The following is a 23,872-nucleotide window of genomic DNA, read 5'->3' on the forward strand; positions in this document are numbered from 1 at the left end:
CTAGCAACAGCGAGGCGATGCCAAATCTTTAAAAGAAATCCAATATCCACGACTGGGAGTCGAACCCACGATGGCGCGAGCATATCAGCTTCGCTGGCGGCTGGGCGAGAGCAATATAGGCTACCTCCGCGTCGTGTCACGGCTTGTGCCAAACTGCAACACAATTCAGTGCATTGTATTACATGTCGCCGTCTTCATCCCTTCCATCTGCGGCGCGAACATATTAGACCAGCTTTACACCGACCAGAGCTTAACTTCAGTCTTATAATACTTGCGACGACCCAGCAATGAATAATCATGAGCCAATGAGGCTAAACACATGCTTTCGCACGTCTACTCGGTTTAACTACGTTAATACTAAATAAATTTTTTATTGCACCGTCAAGCGCTGTGGGTTTGCAGAAAAGGAGGTGGGGGCAACAAAACAGTCACTGACAAAACCGGCAAAAGCTATAGATGAATAAAAATACCTGACATGAGCAAACCTCTAAACACAATAAATTCTGTCAGATCAAGGGGAATGAAACGGCTATATAATATCGAAAGATTACACATAAAATTATATTTCAATAGAAACATGATCAAATGTCGTACTTCCTCAATGTTACGGTAGCATACATTGAAACCCGACCCTGCAATATTGCAGTCAAACCCCACCCCCCTTTTGCCTACAAAAAAAAAACGGATTCAAAATAGGCAATCCCCAAACACTGGTGGACGTGGGAATTATTAATTTATTGGGTCATGTGAATACCACCATGGAACTAGCTGAATGTCCCTTGGATGTCTTCATTGGATATGTCCTAACTTTCCTAGCCTCACCACTCGCTCTCGACCGTACCATTAATCTCCGCAACTTCGGCTTTCACAGCATAATGACAGCCGCTTCGTGTAGTCCTAGAAAGCGTCCTGCTTCGTGCAGTGCAGCTGAACCGGTGCTGTCGTTGAGTTCTCCAACAACCTACATTCGTGTTGACCGCACATCAGCTAACCTGCATGAGTTTAGGACTCGCATAATTGCTAGGCATTAAGAACAGACTGAACTTCTCAGCAAAACTGTGCAGAGACAGTTAAGTAGCTTGTATTTGATGAAGCTGATAAAATTTCGTGTTTAGCATTTCATTCGCTTCAACTGCGTAAGATGTTTCAAACAGTCGTTTCTTTAGCGGCAGCAGAAACCACAAAACGGCACGACTTCTAAACATTGGTCATTTCCTGACCATCTTAATTACTTCCACCGTTGTGCGCCTCAGGTCTATGCACATGAGACAGCGACCGTATCTTGCTTTTCCTCATGAACTTCTTCATGGGAACTTGCCACTGTTTAATTGAAAGGTTTTGGTGTACCATGGGCAGTTTTTAAGTTGTTTTATTATACTGAAGTGATTCAAATGGAACGATTAACCTACTGGCTCATCGCTTTGGTAGAAGCGTGAAGTAGCATGCCGGCAGGAAATGGGCCGCACAGGGAAGCTCTGACGTTCATATTAATTTTTAAAATTGCCGAACCACTGCATAATGACCAGGAAAAATCCCGCACACCAGGGGACACAACGAGCTCGACACGAACAACTATAAACGAAACCAGAAAAAAAAGCTTCCTTTCTAGCGTTTACAGCTCTCTTTCTGCCTTGTTTCTAACAAAAGAGAAAAGAAGTGCCTTAAGAAATATTTCTACCTATCTTTTAGCTCGAAAGACAACATCAAGCGCGAGAGTCGAAATTCGGTGAGAAATGCTGACCGCTAAAATTGCAGAAAATAAATTGCTGCCGTCATGGTTATCCACGCACAAGCATAAGACCGTCTGTTTTCAGCCGAGATACTAACAACACAAATTCTTTATTTGGTCCTTGGTCTAGGCAGGAAGGATACGGCACTTACGTGAGGTACCTTATCTGACTACATTTATCCATTCAGACCGAACACTGTCTGATTTGATGCACCATCTAAGGCCGTATATTTACGGTTAAGCAGCGTGTTCTTGTTTTTTTTTTACTTTGCACCCAGAACTAAGAAAGCCAGCCTCTTTACTACAAGCAGCGTATACTGTCGAAATTTCAGCAAGTTAAATGAGCAGCCATTTTATTTTTAGTTGGACTGGTATTGTGCTTCATATATTCATTGTTCTCACACTTCCTTAGTTCAGGTCTTCTTTATTACAGGGTACGGCCCATAGAAAGATTACTCGGTAGCGAATAAATGAGTGTAAATAAACCTGCGCAATTTTTCTTCCCTTTGTCACTTCGCAGGCAGTGCCTGCGTAATCGTGTGACTTTTTCTGGTAACCATAGAGAAAATATCGCGCACAGGTTTCTTCCAGTGACCTGCCTTGATATGTTCCAGAGGACATTTTCTTACGCATTTCATCACTGACCCGTTTTATGTACTCCTTGCTTTCTGCATATTTTTGCTTTCTGCATATATTGGTTCTGGATATGCTGCGTGCAAAATAAGTGTAAAGCAGCAGGGGAAATCGTTAAGTGCAGCAGTGAACATTATGCACGAAAAAGGCGCCAAGAGAAAAACTGCCGACCGAGAAGAAGCACACAAAACACATATGTCGGTGTAAACATGTTTCTCTTGTGTGTTTCTTCAGATGATAAAGATGTCTGAAATTTATTCGCACAAGGCCAGTTTGGGCCTAAGAGTGCAATGGCACAAGCCATTTTTCTTTACATTTTCCAAACATTTCACCCCAGAGAAGCCGGGCACCAGTCCAGGGGATCGCTTGTACCCATTGCATCAGCAGTGTGCACCCGGTGGGACTGGGGATCGAACCACACACCTCGAGCATATGAGGCAGATGCTAAAACAGCCATGTCGCCGCTACGGCCTGAGTGTTTCTTGTATGGGCCCAGTATTTTTCTTTCCGCACCTTTTCGTAGAGAGCACTGAAAGAGCTCTCCCCAGTACTACATTTTAAGCAACTCTGAACAGTAATACTGGGAAAAGTTGAGTACATCTCGTAAATTCTTCACGAGCATCACAACAGTGTCGAACCAATGGGCCTGCAGCGCTCTGTCACAACACTTTGAGGTAGCTACCTACAGACGAGCACATACCCAAGCGTCTTCTTACACCACATGCGTGCCTCGCTATACCCACACACAATCCTGCTATGTGAGGAACGCCCCACAGAGTATCACCCTACATGGGCTTGTCAAAGCATGCAGGCAGACACGAAATCCCGAATTCAAGATCTGAGCAGTGAGAGGACGCGCTGGACAGCTGAATCCTAGAGGACCAGAGACAGCTGGCTCAGCCGGTACAGCAAACAGCTAAGTCAATAGGAGCCCCATACGAAGGGCTCCTCGCATTTCGGGGGGTCAAAGTTTCTTTATTGAATAAAAAGGTTTGTCACCATCATCACGTGACAAAGTAGAGCGTCATAATAGGATGAAGAAGGCAAGCAGTTTGCGCGAATGTGCGTATTCAGTGCTGTTTGGTCGCCTCCCTTTGCCATAGGCTACCGTACGGCCTTTTGTTCGACACTATGGGGATGCTGCTAAAGAACTGACCGGGTGTACATCCTTGCAATAAGATAAACAAAACAAGAATGTTTCAGAGACATTTCATAGAATATTTCACAGCGGTGGCTTGCGTTGGTACACTTTTTATTTACTATAAGCTTGCTTAACATTAAGTAGTAATGTAGTTTTTGAGAAAGGAGCGCACATTTAGGCTTTTCACTCTCTGCAGAGGCAGAAGATGATAGCACGTTTACATCAAGAGCCACTAATCGAAAATACATAGGACCTGGTCATGCCTGTGGGTCAGCTATGGCTACTGATCATCTGTAACAACTGATGTTGAGTTCAACTAGAAATTTTTTCTCGTATCATTTGAGCAACTCCACCTTGAAACCCGGCTAAATCCCTTGGCCACTTCGTGCAGATTAACAGACGATGGGGGCACCTATGAACTAGGCAGCCATCTATCGGCGGCCTTCTGTAAAGTTCTGCACCGCACTATATGCCCTGCAGTAGTACTGAGCAGTTTCTTCGAACGGCATTGTTGGCATGACGGCCTGCTAACCACAAGATCTCGGCTTATTCAAAGCCGCAGATTTTTATTCACGGGTCGCACGGAGAGTTGTGCGAATCGTATAATTAGGGTTGGTATTTTTCCATTATGCAAAGCTATACTGCACTAAGGCCAAACCATGGTCCCCATAGCTGGAGAGTGAGATATCTTAATCAATGCTTCCCCTTTTTCAATACGAGCCGCACATCTCGCTTCGCGATAGGTTGCTTGTGGACCGCTCTGTTTGTTCGCTCGTCAGGACATGGTGCCAGTGACGGGGAGCGGTGGCTTACGTTATAGGGCATCCTGCTGGAATGGCTGCCGGTTGTTCCTTTATACTAGAGCTCCACATAGAGAAGTAAAAAAGAACGATTTTTTGTTCGCCGATTTCTCGTATCCACCTTCGTAAGCCTGACTACGCCCACTGCCACGCCAATTAACCCTGTCCTTTGCCAGCTGCGGCCGCCGTATCCCCGCAAACTTCTTAATCTCATCCGCCCACCTAACTTTGTGCCGCCCCCTGCTACGCTTGCCTCCCTTCGAATCACCTCCGTTGCCCTTAAGCACCAGCGGTTATCTTGCCTTCGCACTGCATGCCATGCCCAAGCCCGTGTTACGTCGCTATTAATCTGGCTCTCTTTCCCTTTCATAACACGTGAGGAGCAGGGGCACGAAGGCTAGCAATTAGTACAGCTGGAGAAAGGGTGACAGGGGAGGATTTGACCTTCTGGAACCTCATAAAACGGCTGGCAATGAAAATCAGGAGATGTTGCTTGGACCAAATCACCACAGAGGGTGCAATCTCGACAGGGCTATCTTGGAGCTCAGCTGGATAACACACTTATGCTGCAACACACAAGCCTGGAAGTTTCCATTTATTGCTCCCGGCAGCGACACCAAGTTTATTGCACGAATAGAAGGGACTGGCATGTAGGCTAACCAGGTATATGCGTAGTTGGCTACCCTACCGAGAACAGGAGATAGACAGCAGAAAAACTGAGTTTGTCGAATAGTGGAACGTGCTTATGACCGGGGTTTTATTGCGGTCAATACATAAATGAGTCATGTGTGTCTGTAGGCTGAAGCACAAGCCATCTGCGGCTGTTATATGCCCGAAAAGCTCCTTGATGGCCTCTGCGATCAAAACTGAAGCCGCGAACCCAGAATTTTAGATCCTGCTCGGAGACCTCAGTGCTAACATTGCAGAGCTGCCTCTAGGAAGCCGGGAAAGTGGCAGAGTCAGTGGCCAATTCTGTAGCCTCATTAAAGGCTCAAACCTGCCATGTTCGCGTTGGAGACCACGTTTCCCAATCAGAGCTCGAAAATTCCACTGCCAACTCCGCAAGGAAATGTCCCATATGCGAGTATGACTGCATAAGAATGGGCGCTCCGGAGTTGTAAGCACCACATCAAACACCACCCGGACAAACTGAAATAAAGCCGATGGAAGACGTGCCAAATTGCGAACGCAACGCCATGGTGTGCACCCTTTATACCCCCCGCCAGATTTGCTGCATGTCATTCTCGCCGTTGGGCTGCGAGCCAGATTGCATTACTGACCCTCCTCGTCGGTGCGCTGCCATCGCGCTCGGAGCATGCGCCGCGGGGGTCGTCCCACCGGCGTGTGTAACGTTCCTTCACTGTGGTGGGATGCACTTGTGTCCTCAGGCCGCGTGACACGTGTAAACAAGGGGACCGGGCCAGAAATGAATCGCTGGCAACGCTCAGGGCGCCGGAGCGTCGCCACGAATGTGCTAACGACACCACGGTGCGCATAATGCGTCCGGATTGCACGACCTCTAGCTGTGTCATATGCCTCAGATGATCGAGTACCTGCCTGGGTTGCAAACTGCGCATTGAACAACACGCTCCGAGCTTCTGCCAGCATTGTGTAACTGATCCTGGACGTTGCCGGTTCATGTTGCCCACTTCAAGTGAAATATATGAAGCAGGTGTGGCCGCCCAGCAACCTCAGCTTGCTTTGCAAAAAACCACAAATGACACCAGTATTAGAAGAAAGTGAGGCCATCTTCCATCATAAGAACAGAGCAGTCAGGGAGATAGTAGAGGCATTTTCCATTCGTAAGGCCGGCAGCAAGTGCGTCAGGCCTCCCTGCATCGCAGTACAACAGAGCGAAATTCCAATCTTAGATAGTATTATGTGAGCTTGCCGTTGTTTCTTTTTCCTGGATTCCTGTTTGTATATATTTCCTTTTTCGCGGGAATAAACCTTCAGTTGAAAGATAGCGCCTGTCTTGTCCTCTTCTCTGTTGTCTTCGTTGTTTAGCGCTATGATGTATAGTTCAATCCATCTAGCCCAACTTTCCGTTATTCTAAGAGCACGGAAAGCTGGTGGGAGAAGCTTCTTCGAATGCAAGGCCTAGAGAAAAGGCGCTTAAATATATGTGAACTAAGAATTCTGCTTGCTACGAATACATTAGTGAACTGGTTGTATTCATTCCTGCGTTCTCCTTTTTTTGTAGCGTAGATAAACCAACAGAAGCGTTAATTGCGATGCCACGCAAGACGTTACCAATCGCTACGCGTCAAACGTACCTATATTTCATAGAAAAGACGCAAGTTCCAGTCTATGCCTCAGGCAAAAATAGTGATTTTTCATATTTATGACTGGTAGCGGGAATGTTCTATGCCGATAAAGAAGAAGGCGCGGTCTATATACTTGCACCCTGGCCAATCCCTTTCCTCTATAAATGCTCCTCTTTCCATCAGTTCACCACCTGTGTCTTGGCCACTCCCCCGTAGTGGGTATGTGCCATTTTATTTGAGGCCAACCAACCAACCGATCCCCCGCCGTTGGTATGTGTCATTAAGCCTGAGGACATCATCATCATGAAAGCAGGGCAGCAGAAAAACTCCTACGGTAAAGGCTGACATACGTGAGCAGGGCCTACTATATGGCTTTAATGTACTATATTTCATGGAATGTTTTTTACATGCTCATTCCAGCTTCAACATTGCACATTGTTCGACAGTATTTCGAGCTGCTCTTATTCTAATGCCCTTTATAACAATGAGTGTGAACGGAAGGCAAAACAATAAATAAACTAGTGCGGAAAAAAGCTCAGTCGTTATCATCCTCGCCACGATTCCATTGTGCATGCTGTATCTCTGCTTAAAAAAAGCAGTATTTATCAGCTTAACCACAAATCTGCAGGGCTTGCAGTATCTCCACATTTTGCCAGTCCCTTCGAGGTTGTAAATATAAAGGTATAAGTTCTGAGAGAAATCAGGAACAGCACGCGTTACTCTTGAGGAAGTCATAGTTGTTTACAAACGCTATTGAAAAGTGGTGCCTCATTTCTAGTAAAGCTCCCCTCTGTGATGGCCCAGACAAATACAAGTCCTCTTGTCGAAACGCCGGCTAGCTGTGTGAGGCTTTCATTTAATCTGTAATTGTTAATTCTGTTTTGTGTTGCCCTTTTTGGTGGATAACGTGGTAACAGGAAGGCACGACTGTTTGCAAGCATAGAGCGTCAGTACGCAACAATTACCGGCTTCATGAACACATACCGCTCCAGCTGCCATTATTTGGTGCAAGGACAGCTTTCTCAGAAATTTCTTTTAATTGTCAAGCAAGTGTGGAATATCGTAAGATACTGTTATGAGCGTATTCTAAACTAAATGGTCTAAACTTCCGGTGCATAGCAAAACCTTCCTTTTAAAGTGTGTCCCGTGCTCTCACCGATTTGTTAATGTTGTGAAGGAAAACCAATCGGGTGCCCGTAAGACGATAAAAAATACAAGCTTCCGGAGGAAGGATCTGAGGATATTTGAGGTTTAAGGAGCAGTAATATGAAATTCCAGAAATTGCTTTCATAAAAAATTTCTCTCGACAAAATGTGTTTTCCCACAATTTCTGGGTGTGTATTTCAAGCGCTCGTATCCAGCAATTCTGTGCAAAACCATTTTTCGATTGAAAATGGTTTATGAAGGCAATTTTTCAGTTCTTGTATGTGTTCAATATAACAATCACTATATACGCAGATCTCCACTCAACAGGTTTGCATTTTTTTGCTATTAACGTTCTTGCTATCATCGGAAACCTTCGCCATTCCTTTTCTATGGCAGTCTTTACTACTTGATGCGAGCTGTGAAAAAGATTCAAAGAAATATTTTCCTGTGTTTTGAAAGGGTGGACCATTACCTTCAATATTTTCATACCGCGGTACTTTACACACGCTCAACAATTCTGGAAAAAAGCATTTATTGGGCGAGAAACCCTTGATAGAACCATTTTTTTCATATAACGTAAGATTTCACTGTAACAATCAATATATCCACAAAACACCCGACGCCAGTCTTCAATTTTTTTTTATCAACGTTTTTGCTATCGCCAAAAGCGTTTCCTATTGGTTTTCTATGGCAGTCTTAATTGTTCAATGCTATCGATGGAAGCATTTTAAAAGAAGGATTTTGCAACATATCAGAAGAATGGCTCATTAACTTCAGTATTTACATAATAGTATCTTATAATTTCTCAATTTTCAAAATTTCTGACCGTGAATGCTGCACATGAATATTTCAATATTCAAAATTTTTGTCCATGTAAGCTGGACATGGCACATTAAAGGAAGTCGCATATACCAGTGTGTGTAAAAAGAGGAGGAATGCACTCCCACTTGTCGTCGAAGAAAAATGTCTTTGTTTAATTTTATTTTGGATTTGTTCGATTCAGTGACGAAGAGGCATGAGTTATTGGGCATGAATCCTTCGCGCAAAGCATGCACTGTGGCATACGGTGCGAGCTACACCTCGTGTCCTGAGCGGTGCTACCAGTGTCAGAGTCGCGATTCTCGTGCATATAAAAGCTCCGGCCATTCCTACGTCTTTCAATATTTTTTCTCGCGCTTGCACTCGTCGCCGCTTTTGCAATGTTGTCATTGGCTCGAGTTTCGAAAACAATGGCGAAACGATTTACCAGCGATTCCTGTTGTTGTCGAACATGCGGTGTCAAGGTCTTGGACAAAAGCTAAAGAGAGAAAAGGGGCCAACAACAGACTCCCACAGGATTTGGGCCGAGCGCCGGCAGCCAACAAAAACACGCTGTTCCTTCCCTTGTTTTCAATTTCGAACGCAACGGCGTGACCTTCAGCGTCGATCAGGCGGTGTCCAACGCACTTTTCAGTTTGGGTTTTCTACCTCGAGCCAGTACAGTGTAAAACAGCTTTCCTCAAACTACGCAGCAATTTCAGCTGCGGCTGTAGGTAGGTATTAGTGTGAGGCTTTAGGTAGTTTCATCCACATCGATTACCGCAATATTTACACGTTGCAGAACTGCACAAATCGTGCCCCGAGACAGCGTTACAATCACTGACGGTAATAAAATTTTTAGTCCCGCGATCGATTTTTTCCCCAATTTGCTTATTAGTTCACCTATTAGTGCATAAATGTCTTGACAATTAACCTTTTAAAAAGATTTGCTCCTGGAAAATGGAAAACTGAACAACAACCGAACACGTCGCTGAACAGACTACTTTATAACACGTTATAATACTGCAAACAGAGCAGCAGTTCCGAAAGAAGACTGCAGCCGGAAGCTGAGTGACAAGCGTCGACTACCAGAGCAACGTCTGGCATCATTTATGCTGACTGGGCTAAAGAGAACATCACCCAGTAGAGGTATATAATATTAAGGCGATCAGAATTTCACCAAATCATGCGAGAACGTTCTCCTTTTTTTCTCATTCCTGCAATGGAGACAGCAACTTTAGTCCACATTGGGGAGCGTAATGTGTGTCATCGGGAATAGCAGAAACGCGTTCCAAGTTTGGCTTTATTTCGCAGAGATTAACTGGCGACAGTATCCCTGTTGAGAACCGTGTGTTCTTACTATCCGACCCTGACCTCGGCGCACCCGGATATAATGTAGAAGTTATAACTTTGGAACACGCCATTGGTCGGGAGAGAAATACAATTGCTGGTACGCTTCCAAACTATCAGTCACCATGCCCCCCCCTCCCCCCCCCCCCTCTTTCGATGTGGAGGAGGTGACATCGCAGTTCACACAACGCTACGAGCTTCTTTCGGTAGCAATAAGTGCTTTCGCAGACACCTTCGAATGTTCGCAAACCCAAACGGCGCACCACCCCTGTTCATAAAATGTCCGCCAATTTTCTCACAATGAAAGCCAATGCTAAAAGTTGAGAGTCCCCGTCCAGCACTGCTCCAGCAAAAATATACGGTTAAGTAACGAACGCCTGCAGCCAGGTGGGGCCACGGCTGTTTGTTGCTCCGGAGGCGGAGAGCTCCAGCTACCATATTTGGGAGGCATGTGGGATGTATGATGGCCATCTTGCATTATCCGTCGTATGGACCGACATCTAGGTCATGCCGTATACACGATAGACACAGACGAGGTTTGGGCATGAGCTGCCGTAACATGTATTTCTCTCCTTTTCGATGGAATTGTGTGCGCTGGCTATTGAAAAGCTGACTGCCGATGTGCGTCCGCTTATCACTTGTGCCTGAACAGCTGTCTGCTCGCGTGTACCTGTCATGTTATTACAAAGAGAATAGGGTGCCCGCAGCTGGCACAAGACAGGCTTATTTGGAAAGATATTGGAGAGGCCTTCGGCCGGCAGTGGGCGTAGTCAGGCCGATTATGATGAAGTTACTGTATGACAGCTGTAAGTGGAACATGCGTCGTATGGCTATGGCCACAGTCCTGCTGGTACAAGTCGTCCTTTCGGGAAAGCGTGTCACAGTCGAACACAATTATAACGCCAGCAAATAAAACGAACGCTCCCTGATTACGAATCAGGGTAGCAGTACCGTGAAGTAATGCTTTAGGATAATTTCAATTCACCTCCGATAGAGCGAACGGCAGCCGCACCGCTCGGTTACATTGGACGAGAAGGCGCCGTAACACGCCCCTGCAATATAAAAACTCGCACTTCCAATACCTCCACTAAACGCAGAGATTTAGAGCGTCTCTCAGCCCTCGCTATGCCTACGCGGAAGGAAATTGGCGACCCATAAAAGCAATGAAAAAGCTACATTGGAACCGTAGATAATCGCCGGCCCAGCCCCCGCCAATGGCCTACAAGGTCAATCATTACGTGTTGGTGGTCTTTCTGCGCAATGCATCTGAAGAGTCACGAGAAGCATGATGTAAAGCGTCAAAAGTGAAGCTACTGCGAACGGTTGTGGTTTAACGGGGACATCGATTTGAGAAGTTTGAATTTCTTGCTGTCCCGCTGGTCCTGTAGTATGCGTTCCTGCTCAATCCGCTCTCCACCTTTTGTGCTCCTACGGCGTGCAGACAGCGCGCAGGTTGCAGACGGTGCATACTCTATATGCGCGTGCGCTATGTTAATTTCGACACATCATGGGCCCAGGAGAGACAGATGACTCTGCAGCAAATCCACGTGATTCGTCGCATGCGGATTTCTGGAAACGCGCAGGTGCATAGCTGGCCGCCTTTCGCCAGGGTTGGCCACATGTCGCCAGGCAGGCGCCGCTATCGCAGAGCCGTGCTATAACGAACCAATTTCACACGACGTACGAGCATTCTCCATCCACACGCCGTGTCGTTTGAACCACGATTAGTTATATCGCGTCCCTCAGGCAGGCTGTTGGCAGCGAGGGCCTCGGCGGGGAGGATATGACCGGGCTGGAGAGCCTGGAAAGCGCCGTGATAAAGTATGTTTTGAAGTAGTAGGCGATTATAACGCACTTCATAAGGAATATACACCACCTTTTTCGGAATTCATATTTTGACTGCTAAATCCACTTTCTACGAACATGGGGCACAACGAACGCCATCAGCATGACCATCAAGTTCGTTATAAGGGAACACGACTGTATTCTTTTCTTACGACCGCTAATAAAAGCAACAGGACTGCTGCTTTTCGTCAGTGTAATCTTTCCATAGAAGTACAGTTTTGATCTGATGTCTTAAGACCAAAGGCTTTCCGCTTGAGCAGCATAACAGAGCCATTAGGGCACTGTTAAAAACCGAATGACCTTTAAATGCTAGCAGAAGGTTTCGATTTGCAGTAGAGAAGCTTCCTGCTTGTCTTGTGTTGTAAATGACCCACTACATGGAGCATTCTAGGAACATTGATTTCGCTGCGGCTTAACTCTGTGGACTTAAGACCTTGGACCAAGACTACGCAAGTATTAGTAATCGCGGCTTGTCCTTTGAAACATCCATAATTGACTCTTCACCGGCAGTGCCAGTCTGCGTGCCTCAGGGATGGATTGCAAGGCCGCTCATGCCTCAATATCGTTCGCTTAACGCTGTTGAGCGCCCATGAAGGGGAGCTTTGAAACTGCGAAAATCCGATTCCATAGCCGCCATAAAGAAAGGCTTTCGGTTTCGCAATGTGTCCTTAAGATATGGCGTATCATCCGCTCTCTATAGTTTTCCCCAAGCGATCCATCAGCGGCAAATAGTATTTTTGCTAGTAAACACATATACGTCGTAAATACGTACGCTTTTACATATGTATGGAGCCGCCATGCTAGCTTAGAGGCTATAGCTTTGGCTGCTGAGTCCACGGTGTAGGGTTGGATGAACCACTGTAGCAGAAAGCCACACTACGATGGAGGCGAAATACAAAAGCGCCTGTGTGCTACTGGATCTGAGTGCATGGTAAAGAACCCCAGATTCGAAATTAATTTAAAGTCCTGCACTACGGCGTCCTTCACAGTCATGTGTTATAACCACTTGGTTATAGCCACGCTAGAATGACGCTATGACCAGCTTCACCAAGCGTTTGCTCTGCAAAAATTTATTGTTTGATATTTCTGACTGTTGGTCTTTGGCAGCAAAAGGCGAGTTAATGATTAGGAAAACCGTAGTTTCGAATGCCAAACTTTTTCCAGTCCAGCCAATCGATTCAATCTTGCGTCCGCAACGTCAAAACAGACTCCGTGGTCATAAAATTTAAGGAAAACCTGGTGAGTTCCGGTATCTGATATCCACAAAGAAAAAGCTGTTGACGTCACTACAGTTGGGTTCCAAAAAGCGATGTGTGGTGGCAAAGCCTATAATTAATTTTTATTTTTTCCTTTGTTATGAAAGTACATTTTAGGAAAGACCTTTTTTTATTAGAACGCGATGATCAGTGGTCAATTTCAGTGAGTCTTAAGCGTCTCTTTAAACCCTGCATATCATCTACCACAGTCTGTCCTCCAGGTAGGCCTAAGAATTTTCCTGTTATTAAAAACTGTTCTTCTCTGTACAAAAAGCGCGAACAGACGAGGAGAGCAGTGTCGCAAGAATAAACACATGCCTGTTAGTCAACCTTTTACTGCCTTTCATGAAAAAGAGTGCTCCTGGGTGGACACGCCTAACATATTTTTCGGTTTGTTGACAATGGTTTGCGCATAGTTTTTTTCGCTAATCCAAACACTTTCCGACTTTCGTATTAAACCCTTACTTTCGTGTAAGCGTTTGAGGTGCTGGTTCCTATCATTGTCTTCATCTGTTTCTGCTGCATTTATTTGTATTTTTTTTGCAATTACAGTACCGGCCAACTCAACAGTCCGTGTTGATTTTTAGCAAGCGCGTGATATGCGAAGGCCGACCACTCAATGGACTGTTTTCAGGAGATTTGCAAAAAACAACTGAGCTAAAACACGCTTTAGATTATCGGACATGGCGGTTCTGTTACATGCGCCAGTATATGTCAGCCGGAATGGAAAAATAGAATGCTAAAAGAAGCAGCAGTTGTACGATATCTGAGGTGCAAGGGTGCACAAGCCGTGCACAACAGCTCTGACAAGCGAAGCCCGGTTAAGGGAAAAAGCTTTGTTTCGGACACTTCACTCGGTTACTCAAATGTTAGCCATCTGACATCAGAAGTCACATCAGAAGTGCTGTGTCACAACGAGCGTCCTTTAAAGCCTTCAGGAACCTTATTAAATGCTGTTCCTGCAAAAACGATGACATTCTGTATGTCTGTCTGCTTATTCGGAAGGGCTACTGGGGCCAAGTTTCAGAAAATGTTCGGAGCGCGAAAGAGGAAAGTATACTACGGAATTCTATCCGGTCGAATCCGAGCCGCTGGTTCACATTCGCAGAGTAAACATCTTGCATTTCTACCTTCACGCGGCATGTTTCTGCTGTCGTCTTACGTCTTACCGTAATCCACTTCTTTGTTTCTTTGTACATGCTTCATGGTGATTCTCAAATGTGAGGTAACTGACCATATCTTTTTTTCTTTTCTCTCTTTCCACGCATTCTTTTTCCCCATCGGTGGCTTCCTACCTGATGACTTCCGTGCACGCCCTCCCACCGGAACCGGAAGTGCTGGCCGGGGGCGGGTTTCGATGCCGCTTCCGCCGCCCCGGAAGGCCACCACAACAGGCAGGTCGGTAGCACCCCGAGCCGCCTCGCCGGTCAAGGCCAAAGCATCGGTGAGTGTTTTCATTGTGCGCGCAAGACGTGCTTGGAAATCGGCAAGCTGAGCGAGTCAGGCGTACAGGCGTTCTGCTCTGCTAAAGGACACGGAAGTCTTCTTGCCGATGTTTGTTACTCGTAGCGACGCACAACTGAGAGCGGATAGTTCTTGGAATAAAATTTTCGTTTAGTAGCACAGTAAAAAGCGGTTCAAGCTAACAGAGTTAACAATGCCGAACAATTCTAGACAAAAGCATTTTTGAGCGAGAAATAGTTTATGAACGCAATTTTTTTTTAATGTGATGTACGATTTCAGTATGACAATCAATATTTCATTTTTATTTCATTTCATTTATTTCATGTACTGAAAGGACATATCTACAAACCGCCTGACGGCAGTCCTGCATTTTTTTTTTGCAGTTAACGTTCTTGCTATCATCAGAAGCATTCCCCATTGGTTTCCTAAGGCAATCTTAACTGCTCGATGCGGTTGATGGAAACACGTTAAAAGAAAGGTGCTGTAACACATTAGAAGACTGAATCATTATCTTTCAATATTTCGATATTCAAAATTTTTATCCGAGAGTGTTGGACACGCATGAAGTGATAGCAAGAGATCTAGCTTGGTTAGACGAGAAACAGTCAGTGGTATCCGAAGAAGCAGTCGACACGGTCAGAGCATCAAATTCGAAGGCAAGATAACCGATGTTTCCGTAAAGTAGCGGTTGGCTCTCAACACAAGGCAAATATGGCAGAGTACTGTGAAGAGCACGATGGGCAAATGAGATTGAAAAGTTATCGAGATTAGGGTGGCTAACGCCGGCCTTTGTCTGGCACTGTAGTTTGGCTGAAGAGAATTTTTACGACGATGCTGAAACTATAATGCCGGAAGCAGAAAAATTATGCAACAGAAATAGTTCGCCCACATTCGATTGCGGCACAGAGCCACAGAGTGCTGTGAACAGCTCAGGAGATTTGCTGAAAAGGGTGATAGAGAATCGTTTAGGGCGATAAATACTGGTCATTCTAATATGTCTTTGCTCCATAGTCGATTTACCTTGGCTGCAGCTACGTCTGTACTAAGAATGGTGATAATGGTGAGGGTGAAGCTAATTTTCTGTTGTGTCGAGGCATGAGAGCTTCTGCTATTATATGTGGGTCTACTGAGAAGTATTTTGTGCCTGGTTCCCGGCGTGGTGAGACGTGGTAATTAAAAGAGCAACGTCCGGCGTTGCATTCGCTTTATATCAGGACGCACAGCCTTCGTCAACCACATACAGCCCCGGGGCAATCCTTCTGAGGGGTGTACTGGAACTGTTTCAGTGCCTTCGTGAGTCCTAAGCTCCTAAGAGGAGAGAATGCGAGCTTGATAAAGAGCACTGTGTTAGCATAGACGCGGTATCAAACCACTTCATCAACAGAAAGTTGAAATTAACAAAAAAGTGTTATAGGTGTGTCATGCTGCCTAGGGGTTGTCGTGCTCAGCGCGTCATGAAGGAGGGGTAAAGAGCCTGTCACTACTGAAGAAACGCTAGAAAACACCTCACCTTCGATCTCGTCTTCGAAAGATCTGGAATTCTCATGATGCGAAACTAGCCACAGGACACAACTCTGAAGCAACTTGTGGGTTGTTTATTTTAGACTAAGTCTGCTCCGTTTAAGTTGCATGTGACGCTGGCGGGCGCAAGCAAAGTAAGGAAACAGGTAGTGCATGTATATACACTTACTTGATAAACAGAATGAGAGACAGACGCTGCAGTAGCTCACTTTGATGAGCCTCGCATTTCAAATGCGGAGGTCATGGGTTCGGCTACCACCGGTGGCATGCGCATGTGTTTTCATTTACACCTTCTGAAATGATCTCATGTCTAAAACGACCGATTATAGTTTGTTTTTAACAAACATTACTGTTTGTAACAATAGCACATTCCCTTGCTCCTTTCTGGGCTTCATGGACTGACTGCTCCCTGCATATTATTACGTGGCTGTGACACATGTGGTTGCGATCCCATCAACTGCCCTAGTTTCGTCTACGGTTGGAATATTTAGTATGTCTAGCAAACTGACATTCAATAACGCCGTTTCTGCACGATGTGGATGCCAGCAAGCTTGAACATTGAAAGTCACGAATACGGCCAGGCTGCTAATTCTAAGTTGGGGCCTTCCAGCTGACGCCAGGCCACGGCCTTGTTCCTGTTATCGCCAGAGCCGGAAATAGTGGTGGTGACAGTGTGCTCAGTACGGCCGCCCGCGTTGAGAAACAGGCCAGAGGAACACTTCCGCGCCGCTTCCTTTGGCAGCATTGCGGCCGTAAAACTAAAGAGGGGTAGCGCGACACACTCCGGCCGCCGATTCGTTAAAGGGCCTTTGTTCCTTTCGGCGCTTATGGCCTACGACTCAGCGAAGCTTCCGGCCCTTTTTTAGGAGTCGTAAAACGCTGGCTCGTTTACGCCAGTTTGTGTTTCTTCTTCCCTTTTTTTCTGTCACCTCTCTAGGGGGGAAAGCAGCCCTGCCAGATCGCAGAAGCGGCTTCTGGGTCATGGAAAAACTTTTGGGAGCTAAGCCTGCTTTGCGCGCCTCCGCTGCTCGCTGCAGTCAAGCTTTCTTACTAAAGAAACTTCGAAGTCATGCTGTTGGACAAGTCACGAAGGAGGCTAGTTAGTGCACTAAGTGTTGTCTCTAAATTTTCGCTTTTTGAGCTGTGCATCGAAAGTATGTAATTGTTGTAAGGCCAGTATGATACAATTCTTCTCATCCGATTCTATGCGACTCTTAGCATCCGTCTGAGAGACGGACTGATCTCAGCGGCAGCGAGAGCATAGAAAAATGACGAAGGGCGAAAATAATTGCAATGAAAGGGATTTCCAATAAAATTTTTATTATATCACTCCCGCAATGAACACCTAAGCACCACATCACAATACGCGCACGACGTGATGAAGTCGTAGTAGATACAGTCATGCCCCAAACTGTTCACGCTTGAAATGTGCCCGTTAGTCATTCGTGTTCAACGATACTTGCTAGCAAACAGTGTCCCGTATATACATAGACCTTTCTGGCCAAGGGCCGCCGCGGTGGCTCAGCGGTTATGGTGCTCGGCTGCTGACCCGAAAGACGCGGGTTCGATCCCGGCCGCGGCGGCTGGAATTTCTTTGGAGGAGAAATTCTAGAGGCCCGTGTACTGTGCGATGTCAGTGCACGTTAAAGAACCCCAGGTGGTCGAAATTTCCGGAGCCCTTCACTACGGCGTCTCTCATAGCCTCAGTCGCTTTGGGACGTTAAACCCCATAAACCAAACCAAACCTTTCTGGCCAAGGAAAATCATGACTTCATAAACAGGCTTGGTGCCTGACAACAACTGCGCCGTCATAACGCGTTCTTGCGCAAACATTGTTTTTACTTCCCTTAGGTATATTGTAGGCCATGAGGACGAAGTAACGGAATGGCCTGCGTTGATCTTGAGCGCTTATGCTTAATTTAACTTGCACTGCATACCATTGCACAATGGATTTTGTATTGAGCATAGGCCACAACGCGAACTAGCATACATTGTGTTGAGGCCTCGGCGGTCGCATACGAACCAGCGGCTTTGTGGTCAATGCCAGAACGCGTTATTTACTGAGCCCCCGTGTCACGTGCGACCGAACAAAGAAATGTGCTCGCGAAACCTATCCTCTCGCTGAGTTGGCAAGAGATTTAGTATGCTAATTCCGCTTCAACTGTGTCACCCAACAGTACATGAGCAAGGTGCTGGCGTCACTCGCTGGCTGGCAGCGTAACCGCGTGCAGAAGCCATGAAAAAAGGTCATTTTTTGTGGAAAAGGCTGTCAATTGGTATGGCTACTGGTCTCATTTTTTTAGATAATTGTTTTTTCTCTGTCTCAGTACTGTACGTGCTTGCCCTCAATGCTCGTCTAGACGTTCCGGTCAGCTATGATTGCATGGGAAGAACGAACGCATCGCTAATGAAATAGTGATAGTGAAGCTGGTTATTAGACGGTAACATTATCGTCTAATATTAGCCTTCCTGCAATGTGATCCATGTTGAGCTAATCCTTCGCATACGGTCTCGCCCCGGTAAAAACTACGACCGCAGCTGTATACTGTGGAAACTTCCTCTATTCAAAGCTTTCTCTCCAGATCACTGAAACCAAAGAACTCAGACAATAACATCTAGCAACTGTTCTATCGCGTTACCCTGCTAACGTCTATGTAACAGCAATCTTGAGATATATTTTTACCCCGACGCCTTAGGAAGAACGTCTGAATGTGCCGTCGAATCAATCACATAACGAAGGAAATAAGTTCTTATGGAGAAGCGAAAACTGGGCCAGCTGGTGTGTGCAGTCATATTTAAACAAGGCGAAAAAACAAGACAAAGCGAGAGACGGGACACAACACATGATAGACTCCGTTTGTGTTGTCTCCCGTCTCCCACTTTGGCCTGTTCCTTCGCGCTGCGCAAATATGTATTGAGTGCTTGCGTGCACCCGAGAGAGAACGGCGATGGGGAACATATAATATAAAAAAATTAGACAGCGAATAACAGCCGTTCTACTATGTCCTCTTAAAACGTTTACTTCCAGCAATATTTTTTATTTATTTAGAAATACTGTAAGCCTCTACAGGCTCATACAGGAGTGAGTCACCAGACAGACAAACAAACAAAACACAACGGCCCAAATAACAGTAAAAAGCATACCCCAATTTGATAAATCTGGAGAGAGAAAGAAAACCAAGCAAAAAAACACAAAATACAGCAGGAGGAAACATTTCAAAGTTGGTAATGCAGTCAAGGGCGAGCCATTGCGAACACTGTACGCGTGCTGGTTAACAGCTAAAGTGAAGTCACTAAAAGCGGCACTGCCACAAAGCACTGCGCATTAATAGGCAGATCTATTCACAGAAAAGTTCGCGAATTTTGTTTCCAAACAGTTCTATGCAGTCAACATGCACAACACCCTCTGGCAGACTGTTCCACTCTTGAATTGCAAAAGGAAAAAACGAGTACTTAAACGTATTGCAACACGCAGGGAAATGCCATTGTGATCTGTTCATCTCCATTGTTGCCTTATGTACTGTGATATGAAAGCACCTTTTTCTTCTGTATTTATTTGAAATTGGCGCAGATATTGTACTAATTGTTTCTTCGCCTCCTTCTCCCACAATCAGGGCTCAGAGTGTCTCCTGTCCGCACTGCCGGATTCACAGATTAAAGGTAAGAATCTATGCCGCCGCTATTCTTTGTCTTTTCTCCCGATTGGTCTCAACCTTCCAGCATGTTTTAGATTTTAGATCAAACCAAACCAACTACAAATCAAATTTTATTTTCGATGTTTTCTGCAACGTGGATACTCCTCCTGACAAGAAGTTTAAGAAAAGCTTTACTCGGGCACGAATCCCCTGTTAGAACTGAGGAGAGTGCATGTTAGTGTCGTGTAAACAATATGCAACAAATACTGCAAGAAAGGAGCATTTAGAACAATTTCGTAGATATATACACGGGTTAAAATGAATAGCTACAAACATTTCGCGAAGTTAGGCACGTGGAATTGACGCATGTTAAGCATGCTATACGAGTAGCTTCTGTGAAATTATTGATATTGTGCAGTGACAACCGAAATGTATGACGTGTGTGACAACGATGTTAAAGAAATGTATCAGAACCACGGGTTCCGTAAACCTGAGTAGCAATGGTAATTCTGAGGGTTACATAGTAAACGGCAGTTGTAGTTGCGCATTACAATATGTTGTTCAAATTAGTTTCGACTGGCACGAATAAGCTACGTCGTTAAACACAATCAATAGCCTTTTCTTTTCAAGTGACACCTTGCATTAATGTTTATCTGAGTAGCTGTACGCCATACTAATGTGCAATACTTCAAAATTCAGCGTAAAGATTGCAGTAAATTTTAAGGTTATTGCTCGCCGGGAATACACCACGTCACCAACATACTACCCCAACAGCATTATTCTAAATATGTCAACATGAGTGTCTGTAGGCGTAGATTAAGATAACACTAAGAGTGTGTGCTTTTTTTTATTTAACGGCGTTAATGTACCATGAACGAAGTACTACTGCATAATTAACAGCGACCTTTTTATATTAATTTTCAACTGATACGCTTTTACATCAAGGCGTTCATTTTTCAGCATATTTGTACAACTATAGGAGTAGCTTGAAGAAAACTTTATCGCCTAAAGAACAATTCAAGGCCTGTTGTAACTAGCCTTAAAAGGTTTCGTATCAAAGGTTCCGAGCACAAATTGGTGAGCTCATCAGTAGATAGGACGTTACTTGACGCACATGGAACAGAAATTGGCATTAAACAATACCTCGAGGCACACCACAAAGCACTTGCTAAGCCGAAAAAAACACAACTGTCAGCTACAAGGCACTGCTCACAGGCGGTGCTTTGTGATCGCATAAATGGCCAGGCTGCCCCAAAGGTGCCGTAATGACATAGCTTTCTCAGTAGAATAGCACGACAGAGAGAATCCAAGCCTTTAAAGTTATCGGCAAATATTTTAGTGGTTCCTAGTGGATGTTCATTTCCTTCAATTTTCCTCAAATATTTTTGTACCACGAGAGCGCATTTCCGAATGCTATGCTGACATTCTCGTGGCTAGCAATATTTAGCCAGGAAACTGACATATCTCGAAGAAAAAATTTTCTGATGCTTCTCAATAAAACTGGCAGGGCAGATATCGGCCTGTAGTTTGCCACATTTTTATTGCCTCCTCTAAAGAACGCAGAATATCTTTGCGCGTCTCATACTGCTTAGTAAGAACCCAGGTGAATTCTAAATCAAGGTTAGAATGTATGGAAGGGGTTGACAAACAAGAATAAGTACGCACTAAATCAGCCCAATTAGTGATTAGGCAACATGGAGGGCTTTTTTCTTCAGGGAATAACATGCACAGCGATATTTCCTGTAACATGTAGATTTTAGGCACATTGCGTTAAAAAACATTAGATACTCACTGGCATGAGTCGTTTTATTGTACTGCTGACAGTGTTTTAAATGCTGCGGCGGTGCCGTCAGTGCACCTATTTCAATTTTGAGCTTTGTTTTCATGTTCAAAGAGAATGCTGCCACTTGCGAGGGCTTCAGTCACAATTTTTCGTACATGGTTAGATGATTACTTTGCTGCCTCCATAAATTACAAACAATACCTTTTTTCCGGACTGTACTCCGAGCCCGCTGTATGACTTGCAGGGGGAAATTCTATTCATGAGAAAAATAACTTTCGCTAGATTATTTTCACCGGTAATATACTCGGGCGGGCCCACATGCAAGAATATGTCAATTCCGTTTTTCCACAGAACGCCTCACTGTGGTGCGCACTCTTATTTTCGGAGGCATTGAAACTGTCTTTTTGGCACGCATATGCTACCATACGATGGCCGCAGCTGGCAGAGGACAGGGTTAACTGGAGAGACGTGGAAGAAGCCTTTGCCCTGCAGTGGGCGTAGTCAGGCTAATGATGATGATGATGACGTCCAGAAGTTTCCTTCCTACGGGGTGAAACTCCCGGCTTTAATGCATAATGTGAATCGGATGCCTCTGAGTGGCCATGAGCATTATTTTCATTAAAAGACGAGTCAAAGAAACAACATTCTACGTAATTAAGATGTTAGTAAGTGCCAGTGACTATGCATAGAAGTAGTTTGCTGTGCGATGGCAACAGAAACGTAACTTTTGCCGTAAAAAAAACAACACATCATGATGATGAGAATTCTTCTGTACAGGACATGCTATGACAGGTAGACAAACCGGAAAACAAAATTGTTGCAAAGTCTGCACCGGTATATAGTCCTAAAAATTCGAAAATTTTACCTTTGTACATGTATAGTCTGTGAACTGTGTGCTGGACATTACAGTAGTTTTCTATGGTTCCCTTTAGCTTTAGCTTAGCCGCGAATAGATTTTTGAATTTATAAACACTGTGAAAGGGATTGGTTGCGTTGTAAAATTTTAAAATGAACCATGAAGTTCGTTTTGGTGTTTTTTTGTAATCTAAAGGCTTCGTTATAAAGCATTGTTTAACCTGCTTAGTAGTAAGATGCTGATAGTTAAACTATTTCTGAGCTTTTGATATTTCCCCTACTCCGTAGACTCACAACGCAGTCTACGCGGCGGATTAACCAATATTCTTCGACTGACGCATATTCAAGGGCGTCTATTTATAAATTAATTGAAGCTGCTAATTTTTCCTGAAGGTGGATAGCGGAAGAAACAGACTACCTCCATCATATTCTTGACAGGGCGCTTGCAATTATCGCCATAAAAATAAGAATTATCACTAAGAAATTACCGCTGCGTCTCACCTCCAGCCCAGAAAAAAAAAAGAGATTATACGTATTCACTAAGTGTACAGTATTATGTGAGTTATGCCGTCTTTCTTTAGGCATTAATGATGTTGAATCTCAAGAGAAACTGATCAAGAAACATGGTAAAATTATTTGTATTTTCCCACCGAACGGACGTTCAGGTGTACAACACAAGCCGGACTGAGTTGAGTTGAGATGCTGTAAGCTACAGGTGAGGTTAGCCTTGCGGTCTCTGCCGGCAATTGCTCCACCGTAACGACAGCTACGATAACTAAATCACATAATCCGGCACCAAAGTCAGAAACACAAAGAATAGTCACTCGTGCTGTCACCATGTGGAGGCTAGGTCCGTGTCCAGTAAGTACTTTGAAAGAAGGCGTGGAGCCTACTTTCTGCAGAATTGGTGTTTTCCCGCGCGGGAATGCTTTTCACATTCCCTCTTTGAAATATGCCTTGTCTGTTCGCTTTGCTGAGGTCGTGTCCTCCACAACGGCAGAAAACTGTGCCATTCAGGTGGCTCTCAAGAAGCTAGGGTCTTGTACGGCTCAACCTGTTGTTATCCTTTCCGATTCAAAGTCTGCCCTTCAAATCTCAGAGCGTGGGTTCCCTACTGATGCTTTGCGTCTTAGCTCTCTACGCTTGTTGCATAATTTTAGCAGCACAGGCTTCTATATACGGTTCAGAAGAGATGAGGCTTGGGCATGTTGGTATGACATACTTAAGGGAAAAAATAGCGCACAAGAGAAGACGGGACAAGCGAGGAGACACAGACAAGCGCTAACTTTCAACAGACGGTTTATTGCAAAAACGGGAGCTTCGGTTGCTGAATGCTTGCATCGCAAAAGGAAGGAAGCTTCTCGCCTGAGTCATGAACAAAGAGCAGAAGACAGGAAAAAGAAAAAGGATAGAGGAGACAAAGAAAAGTTGGCGGTGATACCTTACATGCATAAGGTATCACACAACCTCAAGAAGTTGGTCAGCGGTCTCATGTTAAGGTTGTGTTCACTGCCCCTGAGAGGCTGGGGAGATTGTGCAGGATGAGTTGCCCGGTCAAAATGCGTAGACCCGACTGTACTGTCAGACATAGGCAGACCTTCGTCCATTGTCGGCTGGGGGTAGTCTACAAGATCCCCTTGTCCTGCGGT

The 23,872-nt window shown here is 45.0% G+C and overlaps 1 protein-coding gene across 5 annotated transcripts in view; it reads left to right on the forward strand.

Moving 5' to 3' along the window:
- Eip63F-1 (Ecdysone-induced protein 63F 1) overlaps positions 1–23,872 on the forward strand; it is a 94,450-nt gene that overhangs the window by 20,728 nt on the left and 49,850 nt on the right. For all 5 annotated transcript variants that reach the window (XM_089586408.1, XM_089586407.1, XM_089586410.1 and 2 more), the window contains 2 exons: positions 14,301–14,409; positions 19,565–19,610. In XM_089586408.1, coding sequence (XP_089442534.1) covers positions 14,301–14,409; positions 19,565–19,610 — 155 coding nt within the window. The remainder of the gene's footprint in view (positions 1–14,300; positions 14,410–19,564; positions 19,611–23,872) is intronic.

Source organism: Amblyomma mixtum, chromosome 4, assembly GCF_055824585.1.
Source record: "Amblyomma mixtum isolate Tamu chromosome 4, ASM5582458v1, whole genome shotgun sequence".
Lineage (NCBI taxonomy): Eukaryota > Metazoa > Arthropoda > Arachnida > Ixodida > Ixodidae > Amblyomma > Amblyomma mixtum.